We start from the raw sequence: 17,364 nt of genomic DNA on the forward strand, positions 1-17,364 counted from the left end.
CTACTAAACCAGACGTGCAGTTCATCCATATTCCTCGGCGGAACTAGCAATGAATTGGTACACGTTGGAATGTGCACGTCCGTAATGTGAACCTACCGTGAAGTTTGTTTCTGTGTAATGCTGCCATCTGCCATCAAGTTCTCTAACTATGAGTGAAGGGAAATGGCTGAATAATTGTACCGTTGTTGGCCTGTTGCTCTCTGTAACGGACTTTTATTGTTTTCTCTTCTTACAATCACCGGATCATTTTGTAATCGAATAATGACCAAGTAGTTATAGAAATAAATAAGATTTACCTTTGACTTGTCCAGTGATCGTAAGTGCTGGTCACTGATCAGCCTCTCGTAGATGGACCTTGCCAACGGGCTTCGGAAGTAAGGTGCGGATTCCATCAATAATTTCTAGATAGAACATAACATAAAATCATGTATAGGCCTATATTTTTTGATCACATGTCACTAACTATAATAACAATGCAAAAAAATAGGAGAGAAATGTCTCAATAATTACTAATTATTTTAATGACAATTTTTTTCGAAAATGAAGGTATGTGAGGATCATGATTTTTCTTATACTGTACCAAAATTACGTTCAGAGCCCTGCTTCCCAAGGTGGGGCCCACGCTCCACAAGGGAACAATATGATTTTTGAGTGGGTAATTTGATTTATTAGTGGGAACAATCAGGAGATTTGTGGAAATTTTTATTTAATGAGAAAGAATTTTTCAGAATTAATGAAAATTCATATTCAGCGGGAAACGAATTTCAGAATTGATGAGATTTCATATTGCATAAGTAAATATTTGAAGAATTAATGAAAACTTACATTTAATGAAAAAGTTTCAAGATGAATGGAAATTCACAGTTAATGAAAAAATTATCTCGGAATGAATAAAATTCTTTTATATAACAGGGATCCAAATTCAACTCGAAGCCTTGGGGTCTTGTTGGGTCCATCAGTTGAGACGTCACTGTGTGGATATAGGCACCACAATGTATGAATTGTTGGCAATTGGGCTTCATGAAAATTTTTTTTGGCCCGCACTCTCAAAAGTTGAACAGCCCTGCTTTAGATAAAGTTTACAGCCCCTTTTGGACTTTCTCCACGTGGATAGGAGATCCCTTTTCCAAATAATTAGAACTACAGTAAAAGAAAGATTCTAAAGCAGGGAGTCCCATATCAAAGGATTAGCGCACAAACCTCTCAGTGAGTATTAAAACAAAGCCGCAGTTCGGAATCGGCAATAAATTGTAGGTCCAGATCTAATTAGCCCTAGTGTGCAGAAAATGACCGTAGGGCGACAAAATATTCACAAAACAACAGTAATACCTCCCCTCTAGCTTTTTATTAAAATTACATGGACGAGCGAGCCTCATTGTATTTTTCTATCCACTAACGGACAAGATTTTCGGTTCCATGGGTGTCCGTTATCAAGAGGTTCTACTGTATATGTCACGGAAAGAGGATAGAGGCATAAATAGGACCTACTTTTTTGGGGGGTAGTGCACACACAGGTTAATTTGAGGGGGAGCACCAAGAATCTCTCCAAGTTTCCAAGGAAAACTTTATTTAGAGTTTTCATTGGAAACTTCTGGGTTTTTAGCATTTAATATGCGTTTCAAATTCACAGAAATAGATTAAAACAATACTTAAAGAATTTTTTAAAATATTTTTACTTTTTTTACAATTGTTTCCAAATATTTGATCGTCTCCCCCCCCCCCTTCACCCAGCATGTCTCTTGAAGTGGGGGGGGGGGGGGGTATCAGGATTTTACAAGATGCTTGGGGCATGATGAAAAGTAGGTTGGAAACCACTGGTTTAGAGATTCAGTTAAACCTCTCGAAAAACTCTTGTCTCGAAAAGAAGGAAAAAAAATCTTTGCATTTACTGTACTAAATCAGTGTGTTCTCACCTCTCTATCTCGAAGTAATTTTCGAAAAACTTTCCATCTCGAAGGCCAAGCATAATGATAGTAAAAAGAAAACACAGGAAATTCCTTTTCTTTCGCGTAAATCTAGCTTTTCTCTGAAGGTGAAAGAAACTGATAAGAAAGGATTTCTGGTATATTACAGCCCATTGTGTTGATGGATATTGTCAATCGTAGACGGATACTGATTGACAAGGGGTAGATGCCATGTTCAGCCATGGTTCAGCATGACAAGATGTCAGCCAACAGGCAATTCAAAATTGCTTCAAGAAAGCAGAAAACTGCGTTTTTGGAACCAGCCATGTGCAGTGATGAAGGATCAGACCTGATGTGTTCACACCAATTTCAGAACAATGTTGAAGATCAGAAACATTAGGGCATTACTAAAAAAAACCACTAGAAGCTAGAAATTTCATTTTCAGATTTTGTGGAAATGGACAACTTCATTAACCTTAAGTTTTCTGAACATTGTTCAGCGGTTGTCAAAAAAGCGAATAGAATGCTTGGTCTCATTTTCAAAAAGGTCTCTTCGCGTTCTCCTAAAGTCATTCTTCCGCTTTTTCGAGGCTTAGTTCGTCCTGGACTGGAGTATGCTGTAAGGTTTTGGAGACCATACCTACAGAGGGACATAGACTTGGTTGAAGGGGTGCAGAGAAGAGCTACGCGTGTCCTTATTGGCACACAGGGCTTGAGTTATGAAGAGAGACTTCATTTTTTGAATATGTTTACATTGGATGAACGCAGAGGTCGAGGAGATATGATCGAAGTGTTCAAAATTTTCAATGGGATGGATAGGATGGACCATGAACTTTTAGTACACCGCCAATCGACTGCTTTTACAAGGGGACACCAGTATCGATTGGTGAGGGACAATGTAAGGTTATGGTGTCGCAGGGAATTTTTCTCTAATAGAGTTGTTAATAAATGGAATAGCTTACCCCCGGAGGTAGTAAATTGTAACACAATTGACACGTTTAAAAAGAAATACGATAAACATGTTGGAGTAAATCGGGAAGCTCTGTCCGTTCTTAGAATAAGACAACCATAAGTATTCTTTATGGGCATTGTATAATGTTTTATCATATGTATATAGGGTTTATCATTTTTGTGATTGTGTTTTTAATTGGGTTGCTGTATTTTTGAAATATATGACACCAATATTTGTTATGGCATCTTTTTTTCAGCCACCTCGTTGGGCATTTTGCCTGTTGTGGCGTTGTATTTGTATTGTATACGAGTAGTTCGTTACAAGTAGGGTTCGCTATAGAAGAATTTGATAGTGGAATGTGTGAATTTCATTCATATTTTATGTGTTCCATGCATTATTTATTCATTTTTATTACATTGACAATTTTTTTAACATTAATATATAACAAATAATTGTCACAATTTCAATTTAAATCAGTAAGATAATGCGTCAAAATTATTAAATAAATAATGACAATCATATTATAACACTTTTTCTTTCTCGGTATACTAACACACCCCCTATATTTCGATGAAGTTTCTATTTGAAATCAAGATCGAGAAGCCATCTCAAAGGCATCATGGGCTTCTCAAAGGTTACAAGAGGGAGGGTGACAGAGCTGCAGCCTGGGGGGGGGGGGAGGCATCCGGGATCATTTTGTTTTTCCACAATGAATAAACAAAAGGCAGGGTTAGTTTACTGAGATCCGAGCCCATGAACAGCTCTAGTGTGTAGGGTCCTTAGTTTTATCCACCCCCACCACATACTTCTTAACCATACATGCACTTCGTAAACATCCATTCCAAGGGATTTCTATAGAATTGGTACAAGCCGAAACGTGTCGTGTGTGCGTGTGTGTTGCCTTAACTTATTGATGTTGTCAGAGTTATGCTTGTTTCGTGTTTTGTTGCTGCTATCTTCCTTCCATATTTTGAAGTAAAATTGGCAAACATCTAAATTTTCATGTTATGAAAGTGTCATACTGAAGGCTTCCCATACATTGGAAGTACGAGCATAGCAATTTACACAGACTACTTACTATGGAGAGTACAAGATCTCGTTTCCATGGGCATCTCGTTACTTCTAGGCAGGGGCGTTGGAAGTGTTTTAGACCTGTGGTTACCAAACTTGAGAATCACGTGCGAAATTTTGATTTTTAAATTAATCCTGGGGATACTCGGGTCCGTGCTACAAAATACTGTGGGTGCTCGAGCATCCACGGCACCGACGCCACTGCATTTAGGGACTTGGCTCCCATGGTTAAGCGGTCCAAACTGGAGAGAGTATAAGGAGAACCTCCTCCTATCACAGACAATAACTCCTCGTAACTCCCCTCGTATTTGAAATTAATGCTGTGTATTAGGGATGTATCGAAATGGAATGGAATAAGGAGTGAATTGTTCTGATTGAAAAATTTTATTTTCGACACCAAATGAATTTTTGTAGAGGATTTTGAATTATCCATCGTGAAAAAAAATGGCAACGGATTTCAATTTTCTCCTGAAGGCTGGAGGGAGGGGACGCCTAATTGAGCGAAATAGATGCAGTCGAACACCGCTATAGCAAATTAGGCTTATAACGAACGAAATTTTCGATCGCGTTCCACATGTTGTTTTTCTCTTATCAGATCGGATATAGCGAACAAAACTTCCGGTCGCTGCAAGTTCACTTTAACGGGGGTTCTACCTATTTGTCACGACCCACACTTGGGACGCCGGAGCTTCCAAGATGGGTCGTTTAGATCAACCAACAGAAAGGGCTTCTTGAGTTATGGGCCACGACTGAAACTTGATTCGCAGGGGCTTCCGAGACGGGTAGTACAAGTGCACTTACAGCCAGAGACTCGAGCAATGGGTACCAATTTAAACTTGATCCGCAAGGACTTCCGAGATGAGTCGTACAAGTCCACTTACAGACAGGGATTATTGAGCCATGGGTCACAACCTAGACTCGATTTGCAGGGGTTTCCTGGATGAGTCGTACAAACTTACTTACAGTCCTGTTAGAAATGCACTTATCGCATCACTGATTTTACCAGTTTCGAAAAATAAATAGTCTCATAGGTTGCGAAACTAATAGTTGTTGATTTGTTGGCTGAAAATTTTCAAGAACCCTTGGCATGCAGTATATTTTTGTAAACCAGAAATTTTAATATGAATGGTTGATAATTTAGGGAAACTATAATTTCGCTTTTGCGTTATCTTCGTCTCGGCGTTCAAAGTTCATTTCATAATCCATTGGAGAATGTAGCTCTCGATTACGTATAAGGTATTTCAGCGCCCTCTACGAGAGTTCCGGGCCTTATTTTCCATTATAACTGGACATCCTGTACTTGCCGCGGTACCGTATGTAAGAAGCGGCGACAGTAGGAATCTAGTTAATATTCTGTTGTGCCAAAAGTTCCCCCAACATCCTCTTGGAACGTTCCCCCAACAGTACATCGGTATAGGGGATCTGTCCTACATTTTTATAGAGATCCCTCCACCCCAATAAATGCTCCGTATAGTTCAATGTTCTAGGAATAGAGATTGAGGTTGAGCGTAATCCACAGAGTTCAAAATGTGTGAAACCGCTCACTTCCTTTCTTAGAAAAGAACTTACTTGAGGAAATTGAAAATAATAATAATAAAGGAGAGTGGAAAAAGAGTCACGGAAGTTGATTTCGTGGACTTCCGCAAAGCAAACAAATCCCCCAATTATCAACTGATGATAAATTTTAATCTTGTCTAAATTTCAATTAGATCCAGGTCTGCTGATTGCGGTTGTTGAGCTTCTCTATAGATTAACATTGCATGAAGAATTTATAACTGTTACATGTTGTTCATTTTTGTAGTACCGCAATTATCCGTGCATATGTTAAGGTAAGCGCGGTAAATCGGTTGTTATACATAATAACCGGTTATTATGCATACTTACTAATCTTCTTTGTAAGCTTGATAAATACTGAAAACATTATGACTTTTACCGGCGATTATGCATAATAATCAATTGTCGTTGGTAAATGCTATAAATACTGGAAATTTATCGCCTTTATTTGTGATTATGCATACTATCCAAGCGTAATTGGGGAATTTGATACGTATGGACAAAAAATCCAAATGAGTCTAGTATGTGTGATGAATATAGTTGGATCTCCCATTGTAATGATAACAAATTTTATAATCGTACCCCGATATAATGATACAATACATGTATGAATTGTGAGGTATAGTATAACATACGGTACGATTTATTACGTTTACCAATGATGTGACGCTTGGGTACTACGTATAATGACCGATAAAAGTGATACATTTTTGGTACTTATTAAATTTACCAGCGACGCTTGGGAACTATGCATAATTGCTAGTAAAAGTGATTCACTTTGGAAAATTTATCAAATTCCCTTCTCATCCAAGCTGAAGGACTCCCTGGAACCTTTGCAATGATGCAATGGGTTCGCGGATCCCTGGTTAAAAACCAGTGCTTTAGACATAAAAGATTAAGAACCACTGCTGCTATATAAAATACACTGAAGAGCCAAAAAAACTAGTACACCTGCCTAATATCGTGTAGGGCCCCCGCGAGCACGCAGAAGTGCCGCAACACGACGTGGCATGGACTCGACTAATGTCTGAAGTAGTGCTGGAGGTAATTGACACCATGAATCCTGCAGGGCTGTCCATAAATCCGTAGGAGTAAGAGCGGGTGGAGATCTCTTCTGAACAGCACGTTGCAAGGCATCCCAGATATGTTATTCAATAATGTTCATATCTGGGGATTTTGGTGGCCAGCGGAAGTGCTTAAAGTCAGAAGAGTGTTCCTGGAGCCACTTTGTAGCAATTCTGGACGTGTGGGGTGTCGCATTGTCCTGCTGAAATTGTCCAAGTCCGTCGGAATGCACAATGGACATGAATGGGTGCAGGTGATCAGGCAGGATGCTTACGTACCTGCCACCTGTCAGAGTCGTATCTAGACGTATCAGGGGTCCCATATCACGCCAACTGCACACGCCCCATACCATCACAGAGCCTCCACCAGCTTGAACAGTCCCCTGTTAACATGTAGGGTCCATGGATTCATAAGGTTGTCTCCATACCCGTGCACGTCCATCAGCTCGAAGCAATTGGAACCGAGACTCGTCAGACCAGGCAACGTGTTTCCAGTCCTCAACAGTCCAATGTCGGTGTTGTCGTGGCCCAGGCGAGGCGTAAAGCTTTGTGTCGTGCAGTCATCAAGGGCACACGAGTGGGCCTTCGGCTCCGAAAGCCCATATCGATGATGTTTCGTTGAATGGTTCGCACGCTGACACTTGTCGATGGCCCAGCATTGAAATCTGCATTAATTTGCGGAAGGGTTGCACGTCTGTCACGTTTAATGATTCTCGTCAGTCCCGTTCTTGCATGATCTTTTTCCGGCCGCAGCGATGTCGTAGATTTAATTTTTTACCAGATTCCCGATATTCACGGTACACTCGTGAAATGGTCGTACGTGAAAATCCAAATTTCATCGCTACCTCGGAGATGCTATGACCCATCTCTCGTGCGCCGACTATAACACCACGTTCAAACTCACTTAAATCTCGATAACCTGCCATTGTAGCAGCAGTAACCGATCTAACAACTATGCCAGACACTTGTAGTGTTATATAGGCGTTACCGACCGCAGCGCCGTACTCTGATTGGTTCCATATCTCTTTATTTGCATACGCATGCCCGTAGCAGTTTTTTCGGCTCTTCAGTTTATATTTATAAAATTATAGTATAACTAAAACTCTTTATTTATTTGTTTGTTTTTTGTGTATGAATATTACAATTTTATTGTTTATAAATGCAAGTTTTTGTAGTTAACTAAGTACATAAGCAAAATCACTTCAACAAATTCCACACAAAGTGAATGCTGACAAAACTTTTGGCTGCTTCCACTTGAACACATGCAACTCGTAAACATCCCACTGAGGAACTTCCGATGAATTGGTACATTTCAGAATGTATATGGTGTGTACCTAATGTGATGTTTGTTTTTGAGAAATGACTATTATGTGCTCTAAAAGTGCTGCCATCTGCCTTCTGAATTCGAAAGCCACAACGTGGCAGGTTATTCTTGCTTGTATATTGCTTGATTTGTTCTTTTGAGCGTGGCTATGGTCTCTGTAGAAAGACTGGAAAAAATAATTTAGGCTACGAGCTGAATATGATGTTATTTTTTTTTACGAATATTTTTAATCTTGCCAGTAACTTCCCATGAGTGGAATATTTGGCATTATGGAAACATCGTTTTTCTGTAGCGAGTCCAGAAATAAAAAGTTGGTGCAAAAATAATTGTTTTGTGAGTAAATTGATGAGTTAATATGAATTAATGTGAAATTCACGTTCAATGCTTTTCTCTTTCCCCCAAATTTCCGAATAAACAGTATGAGATGGATTTAAACCAGTTTCCCAACCTTTTTTGTCCCATCGCATCCATTTTGTCCCATCCATAGGATCCTATTTTATACCAGTAGCTTCTACCGCCCCCTTGGAACATTCCATCGCTCCCCAGGAGGCGTTGGGAATCACTCATTTAAACTATCAAAGATTAAGTATGAAAGGCTGAAGATGTATAACACGTATCCCATTTTATGCAGATGAATTTTGTAAAAATTAAATTCTTATAGATTTTTTCGATGTCTCATATTATTATAATAATCTTAGAAACAACCCATATTAGTGTCAACTTATCCCAGAGCCATAGAAAAAAAAAGTGGAAAAGTAATTGATTTATATATATATATATATATATATATATATTAATTCTTTTTATATATTTGGTTTTGACACACTTGTTCAATATTCTTAAATATTCTCAGCAATTAGAAAAATATGAAAAAAATTTCATCATTGATTAAGGTCTAGTAATACTTAAACTATGTTAACTACTTTGAAAGACATTGAAAAAGAAGGAAACAATCATATAATTAATATTACTTTCAATTTTTTTTCACACAATTATCGTTCAAAACAGAAAGTGTAATCAAATTAATAGCCAAGTTGTTGGAATCTCAAATATAGCAATTTTGTTCCAAGCAATTGTATAACCTACATATTAGTAATTATAGATCCTACAATCATAGGCACCAGAACCTAGGGGCTGAGCGCCCCCCCCCCCCCACCAATAATTTCTGAAAAAACAACGCAATGCAGATTCCCTCTCTTGAGTACGTGCTCGAGTCACGTACATGCCCCCCCCCCCCAAATATTTTCTCTATGTCGGCGCCTCTGCTTACAATATTATTCTGTGTGTTCCTGTGTCAAAAGATATTACTATTATGCATTTATTTTCTACATTATTAATCTATCTTTTATATTAATGTTATGTAGTCTATACTGTTTTAGTAGCTTTTATTATTGTATTTTTGTACCATACAAGGGCTTGGCAAACTGAAAGAAGCATTTCAAAGAAAGGCCATTGTTATGCTATAAGGCAGAATATGCTTATGGCGGAAATATTCAAATTAAAATCATCTACATTCGCAAATATGATTTTTGAAACATGTCTGATATCAAGGCCGTAGCGGGGGGGGGGGGGGGGGGGGAGAGACTTGGGGGATCTGGTCCCCAAATGTGAGAAAATGACCGAAAAAAGGGACAAAGATGGCCTAAGCTATTGTTCTATCACTTTGCTTCCCCCTCCCCCGAATGAAATTTCTGGCTGCATGTTTTTGAAATCAGATCCCAGATTTAATTAAATGGGACATATATTTTATTTTAAGCAAGTATTCTTATCATAATTATATGTGTGCACTTATGGGGGTGTGAAACATATAATGCAGGCATTATTTTATTAGATTAATTAATTGAAGTAAATAGTATACAAAGACATAGCAAAAGAAATATATTGAATTAGTAATTCATATGACTAAATTGCATAATTATTATTATTATTTACTAACATGAGATTTTTTCAAATTTTTAGTGTTTTAAATAATCTTGTTAGAAACTTTGATCTATGTTTTTTAATTTACTTAAAGCATTTTCCTATTAAGCGATAAGATCAAGACACAAGCAGTATAAGCATACATTCTGAACTCCTATCAATATTATAATTGTATGACTCAATTGTAATTATTAATTTATTAAAAATAATTAAGATAAAGATTTGTTGTGTGTGAAATTTGAGTCTAAATAATTTCTTTATAGTCTATTAATGTTTGATAACAATATGGCACTGCATATGCTTGTGTAACGTATAGATATCACAATTTGTGGTTTTAAAATGGGGACTATCATTGCTTATATATAAAGCAAATGCTATGATATAAAGCTATTCTATAATATAAGCTAAAGCCGTCTAAATATAATGCTCTATATTTGATATTTTACCCTAGTATTATTATGTAATGTAAGTACATAGATATCTCATGCTATGTTTTTCAAGATATTAATAATTAACATGATTGATTATATACCTATGATATGACTGCTTAATGTCAAGATATAAATACTAAGATATTATATAAATATTATGTATAAATATAAAAGATATAAATATTAGAATATCATCTATGATATTAAGGGAAAAATAAATTCATAAAAATGCATTATGATATTTTGTTGGAAATTAATTTAGTTTTATTATTTATATGTTAATATAAAATTCATTTAAAATAATATGAATAAAAAATGAATAAAAAATTTATTTTTCAAAAAACAGATGAATTATTTCACACAAAAAACCTAGATATTCATGATGAATTTTGCTGAATACTCTTTGAAAATTAATTTATTATTATTATTATGTATATTTGAATATTAAGTTATTAATATATAAAATATGAATACATCATGAACATTATTTGAAAATAGATCACCATTAAAACTATATGAGCAATTAGAACTGAATTATGATAAGGAAAATTCAAAAAATATCCACTTTTTTAATTAATGTGAGTGTTATAAATGATACATCATTTTATTGTAACTGATATTAATGAATCGAGGATATGAACATGTCTCTTTCATATTGAAAATAAACATATTGTGCATATGTGTTTTCGTGAACAAGATTGACTGTGTTGTATAGGCCTATCACATACTATAATCAGCATCTGAAAATAAAACATCAGAATTTTTACAGGGTGATGAACTGACACATCCATTGCTTATTTGAAGTCACTTCGTCCATCATATTTGTTGAACCATTTGGTTATCAGCAACTAATCATAGAAAATGAATATTATAGAATCAAATAAAAAAGTTTATCATGCACGTGTGTGCTTTTTATGAAACCACATTTGATCCATATAATTGCAAATAATACCAAATATCCAATATGTCGATCTTGGTGTAATTTAGTAGCTGAAGCCTTCTTGAGAAGCCAAATATTATGTATTTGATGTCTGAATTTCATGCTTTTTGATTCCTTATTGCATTTAATTTTTTTTATTAAAAATTAGTGTTTACTTGTCTGTTTGAAGGAAACTTGATACTTCTTTGAGAACATTTTTCGATTGTTTTCTATGTATGAAGGAGACTCAATGTAGCATCTACACCAAATCAACAACCACTGCTGATATAAATAGTTCTGATAATTTCAATTACTACTATTCATTTTTATGAATGCTTAGAAATATGTATGGGGGGGTATCTGGGACAGAATTGCATTTAGGAAAATAGGATATTCGCCAGACCATTTTATGAGAAATTCAAACTGGTGGGTCACGTTAAAGAAAAGACATTCAGTGTTACAGGAATTATAACCATTGGTAGAAAAACAGAAAAGGTCATAGCCCATGGGTGAACAGTTTTTACTGGTAAGAGATGGAGCTCCATGATCTCTCATATGGGGCCCCAAAACTTGATATATATCTTCTGCCCCACCAAATGCCTTTTAACGTAAACATGGGGCATCCTAATGTTTGCTTTGGCTCTTCTAATTTAGTCAGATCCAAACTTATATAAATTAAGTTTTCCCATTTCATTTCAATATTGAAAATGAGGTTTATCTATTTTCAAGTACATATGATCTTGCTCTTGATTACTTAGGCCTGTAGCTCTTCACAATAGCCTGATTGATGATGCATCATTTACTATGTTGTAATTTCAATTTGCAATGTTGTCATAACATGTTCTCGACACACATTATAAAACTTTTTGGACAATCATGGGACAAAGAAAGCAAAACCATGGTTACGATATATGAAAGAAGTATTTAGTGAACAACAGTTGAAAAAGTATTCGTGGGATTAACAAGAACTAATAATCGCAGCTTTCAATAAAATTTGTTGAAATAGTTCACATATGAATTTAGTACGTGCACAAGGGACTTGAAATAGAGATGTATCTGAACTGCATGTAGATAAGAATTTCACAGAACTGTGTAGGCTAATATTTCAATATCAATATGTGCTACTAACAATTATAATTAAAGCTCTTTTGCAGCCACGTCGTTGTACAATTTGTATGTTGTGGTCTTCGTATTTGTATAAAGTGATACATAAAATATCACTTTATACATGGTGTATAGGCCATTCATCATAATTATACCATATATATTCACATGGTCAGATGCAAATTTTTTTACACTAAAGATTTCAAGAGGAAAACCTTTTTTTTTAAAAAAAAAATACAAGTTAATAAAATTAACTCTAGAGCAATACAAAATAGACCATTTCATTCTATATATATTCGTATATAATTTCTGTAATTTTTCAGCCTTCAATTACAAGCTGTCTCAGCAAAACTGAACACAATGTGAAATAAGAGTAGGATATCACAGCCATATAAAAATTCATATTTAATTTTTTGTTTTGAGAGAACATTTGTATTTTTGTATGGTTTAAAATAAATTTCTTTAATAAATATTATAGATATTTGATTTTCATATTTTGTTAGAAATTAAATTCAAATTCAATGATATAATTGATCTATTTCAAGATTTTAAAGGGTATATGGGATCTTTAATGTTATATAAACATTAGGATCTGCACGTGGTCGCGAATGTTTGGCCGAAATAGGCCTAAATTCTCCCACAATTCAATGCTACTGCGGCTGACATTTTGATCTGGGAATTCAGACCGGCGACAATGCCATAACAGCAGTATTGAAAGTACTATTAAAGAAACAACAGTACACGGAGGGGAGTGAATATTTAAAACAACCCTAATGAAACAGTCTTGTCCAGCAAAACAATCGCTGAAGCTTACCGGAGAGCAGCCAGATGACACCAAAAATCCATCGGCGACATGGGAAATCGGGGTTACGTTTTGTCGCCAAATCGATCGAGGGAGTTGGAAACGATGCCAAAAATATCGCCAGATATTATAGAAATTCATTTCTCTTTAAAAAAATTGTTTTGGTCAGAAATTTATGTAATTTCTTATCCAGATTTTTTTTTCTGCTGTTGGATACCGCAAAAATGTGACGATAAAAATGTAGTTTTTAATTTTCATACGAAATAATTAAAAAAAATTGTTTTTGAATCTAAACCCTGAAAAAATCCTGAAATTGTAAAAATTGTTTTTTAACGCTGACTACATCATGAAATTTTAATTTTCAGTCAAAAGTATATACATATATCCTTGAAGAGTATTTTTATTTCCATGCTCGCATTTTAATATTTAATTGGGTTTTTTTTTTTTCGTCAATTGTCGTGTTTTTCTACAAAAACTGAGTTTTTCCCCTAAATTTAAAAAAATTACTGAAATTTTAATTATTTTTTATGTAACAAAATGATTTTTTTCTGTTGACATTCGAGGAACTAGAAATTGAAATTTTGGCTAATTTTCAAAAAGAGGGAGAGGAAAAGAGAATAAATCATTATTGGCGCGAATGAAATGGAGATAAGTAACCAAATTAGATACCGTATGTTTTTTTTTTTATCAGAGTTTGCCCTCATTTGTCTATCAACGCTTCTGCCATCTATCGGCTAAAATACAAACTTAATGAATTTTGATGATCTTTTAATTTGTCGGGTGCAAATAATAAAGAGGCGAATAAAAAATCACAGAATAAAAATTGATTCTAAAATAATTGAATTTTCTTCTTGCATAAACGTATTTTAAAAAAAAAAAATTGAACGTATGATATTATTAAAAATGCAAATTAATTAAAACATTATTTTAATGAATAAAATTGATAATTCACGGCGCATTGTATGATGCAGTAATAAAAGAAATAATTGCAGATTTTCGAATCAAACTTGAAACACCTGAAGATTAAAGTCCTCTTTTTATTTTTTAAATTTAAAGCTATTTTATTGATTTTTTTTATCGATTTTGTCTCTCTTCGCTCCGCTCTCTCATGCTACTCCTATTTTTATGCGTGGAATGTAAAATATGTCCCGGTTTTAGGCTTCGTGGAAAAGGATGCTCGGTTCAACAAATGACAACAACTCCTAAATTTTGAATGGTCACAATTAATTTCCAACACACGCTTTTCATCAATAAGATCGACATATTATCACAGGTAAGTTACTATAAAGGTAAGACGTTTTAATTTTTTTTTTTGTTCAAATTTTGAAGCCAAAGCTTCCGCTTGCATCATCCGATCGATAACACGATGCATTCTCGCAGCCTAAAAATACGCCGATAATAAATCTTTGATTAATCAATTTCATACGAGGTATGTCTGTTTCGGTAATTGATAATAAATTTCTGTTATTTACTAATGCTTGTTCAGGTCTCATTTGAGAGCGCATGAGCGGCAGTGACGTCGGTGTAATTGATGTTGGGATATTCAACGCCTACTTCCGTTAATGAGTTTGAAACTGCGCAATGAACCGGATGTCATTTATGTTAATGATGCCTTTATTTCTCCTCCTACTATGATTTTATTTATTTTTTCTTACGCTTTGATCATTTGTGAGAATAGGAAAAAAGGGATCAGAGTAGAAGGAGGGAAGTAATTTGCATTTGCGTGGGAATTTATACTGCGCGAGTATCTCTTGTTTCGTTCATTATGCATTCTAATTTATTCTTTCATGGAGAATGAGAATCGAAGAATGAGAAGAAAAAAAATAGATAACATCATTAAATGATTTGATGGGTTTTTTTTCTATTCCATTTCTTTGAAGTTTTTTTCTTACCTCTGAAACTGATGATGCATATTGTTTTGAATACTTTCACTTGTTTAGTTAATTAACTGAACTGTGTAATTAATGTCTAAAAAAAGCGAAATTTCTAGGGTATGATGATTTAGATTAGAAATGGGAGTTATATTGAGAAGAGCTGAGAATTATTTTCTCAAATGAGCTGTTGAATGCATTGGAATGATTATTTTTTCTTAATTTATGTTTTCGCTATATGTGTGATGATAACTATAAACTAAATCATGAAATAATTTGAGCATTTAAAATAAATATGCAACAAATACCAGGAATAAATGACATCATCATAATTTGTGAATTTTCCAGTTACTTCTCCATCAATTACCGTGTTACAAAACAAACAAAAACACATTAAATGCATATTATTTTTTTGCCTCTCTACTATCATTTATTTAAAAAAAGAAATTTCAGATCAAATTAATAGATGTTCATATCCAATCAATAACATTGAAAAATTTTAAACTTTTAAAATTCATTTATACCAAAAATTTTAATTCGTGCAATAAACGTAAGTTTATAGTTATATATAGTTCCCATACTCTTCATTAAAATTTTTTTCTTTCGTTTTTTCTTATGCGAATAACCATGAATTAAAAATTTTTGGAAGAATTTTTAAATTCGTTAGCACTGAAAATCTATTCAGTTTTTAACATAAACTCTAAACGCCAAAATGGGTTAAGGATGCATTGAAAAAAATTCCGTCATTTTTACAGACATTTATAATGCGAAATATTTCCAATGCAGCTTTGAATTCAGCATTCAAAATTTACATTTAAAAAATACATTAATTCATGGATAAAAACAATATGTGGAAATAAATTTTGAATCATATTATTATCCCTGGAATGTGAGGTTGTGAAAAATCGGAAAATCGAAAAACAACGATTTATAAAAAAATAATTCGATACGATTGCATACCAGTCTGTTATGTAAATTATTTTGAAAACGAGCTTTTCTCCACCAGCTGATAACTAAATTTCGCCCGAGTGACTTTAAAATTAATAGCTACTGAAATACAAAAGTAAGTAATCTAACTTATTAACTATGAAGCTGCATCTGATTTAATAATTGATCAAAATTTAAATTGCTTATTTGTAATGCATAATAAATAATGAATGAAAGAAAATAGTAGAGAAAGAAAAGTAGAAAGAAAACTGTGATGTTTGGGGTTTGCAGTAGTTGTGCCCTCTGTTTCGTTACTTGAATTTGGAGGAAAAACGTATAGCATTTAAACTTCTCACAAACTAAATTTTTGCTCATTTTTATCAATCTTAGTTTGTTAAATATTCTTACTTGATAAACATTGTATGACTTGGATTGCGCCAAAAAACGAGGCTTTTTCCCTGATGTGAATAATGACTACAACATACTTATGAACCCGAAACCAACTAAAAACATCTAATTGAGTCTGCACAATCCAACAGATAATATTAAACTACTGCGGAAAATTCGTGAAAGATTGGAGAACTCACCTAGTCAAGTTCAGTAAACTCACATAGCTTATGTTACTACATGCTGTTCTATTTGAAAATATCGTGAGCTCATGCGGAGAGAAAGAGAGACTGAGTTGTATAAACATCGATATACATTCTTTATTTTAGTCCATATAATTTTTATAATTGACGAGTTAAAATGGAAAACCATGGAAGTGACAACGGTAACGTATTTGACTAGAAGAGGCTAATTAAAAAATAAAATAAAAAAAATAAAAAATGCTTAGAAAAATATAAAACTATGAATAAAAAAATACGTAGGAAATTCGAATATTATTAATAGTATATAAAGTTATAAGAAAACCCACATAACCACACTAAAAGCCCGTGGACACAAACCAATATACTATATGGGTGTATGTGTTGTATATATATGTGTTATACATGTATACATAAAACGATGTGCTGATACGAGAAAACGTTAGTATGATTTTCATGGATCTGACCTGGACGGATATAAGTCGCTTAAGAGATCATACCCTTGTATTCAGTTGTGTGTAGTTTACGTGTTGCGTTGTTTTTTGTGTTATGTCTTTGTATTGTATTCATACGTGTAAAAAATGATAATAAATTGTCTTTCAGAAAAAAAAAGATTAATTTACTTACATTGCATTTACAGTACGATTATTATCTTTCCTGTCTTTGGAAATTGATATTGTATTTTTGGACATATCTAGTGTTCATAGTTCACAGCATGAGAAACATACATTCTTCTTCACTAAGACCCACCTTTTTAAATTTCGGCAATTCCATCTCTTTACAAATTTTTCTACTTTTATCTTTTCATCATTCTGAACGTTTCTACTTTTAAACAAATTTTATCTTTTCATCGCATCGTTCTTTTAGGATTTTTAATTAAATCTGTTGCATATCAGATTACTATCATTACATTATGAAAATTGCCAAATTGAAG

At 34.1% G+C, this 17,364-nt stretch overlaps 1 protein-coding gene and 1 long non-coding RNA gene across 5 annotated transcripts in view; one reads left to right on the forward strand and one right to left on the reverse strand.

The window, feature by feature from the left end:
- The window catches only part of LOC149089889 (protein-L-histidine N-pros-methyltransferase), a 272,960-nt gene that overhangs the window by 248,531 nt on the left and 7,065 nt on the right, over positions 1 to 17,364 (reverse strand). The window contains exons 1-2 of one of the 3 annotated variants that reach the window (XM_089254910.1): positions 13,058 to 13,122; positions 297 to 401 (exon numbers count right to left, since the gene is read on the reverse strand). In XM_089254910.1, the coding sequence (XP_089111036.1) occupies positions 297 to 392 (96 nt within the window). In that variant the 5' untranslated portion in view covers positions 393 to 401; positions 13,058 to 13,122. Of the gene's footprint in view, positions 1 to 296; positions 402 to 13,057; positions 13,123 to 17,364 lie in introns of those variants that run through there. The other 2 variants (XM_089254991.1, XM_089254835.1) reach the window with 2 other exon arrangements.
- The window catches only part of LOC149089890 (uncharacterized), a 277,922-nt gene continuing 274,747 nt past the window's right edge, over positions 14,190 to 17,364 (forward strand). For both annotated transcript variants that reach the window (XR_016195731.1, XR_016195734.1), the window contains exon 1: positions 14,190 to 14,318. This is a non-coding gene — a long non-coding RNA (uncharacterized LOC149089890). The remainder of the gene's footprint in view (positions 14,319 to 17,364) is intronic.

Source organism: Pholcus phalangioides, unplaced genomic scaffold, assembly GCF_987345545.1.
Source record: "Pholcus phalangioides strain wild (caught in Gottingen) unplaced genomic scaffold, Ppha-v1.0 ptg000001l_1, whole genome shotgun sequence".
NCBI lineage: Eukaryota > Metazoa > Arthropoda > Arachnida > Araneae > Pholcidae > Pholcus > Pholcus phalangioides.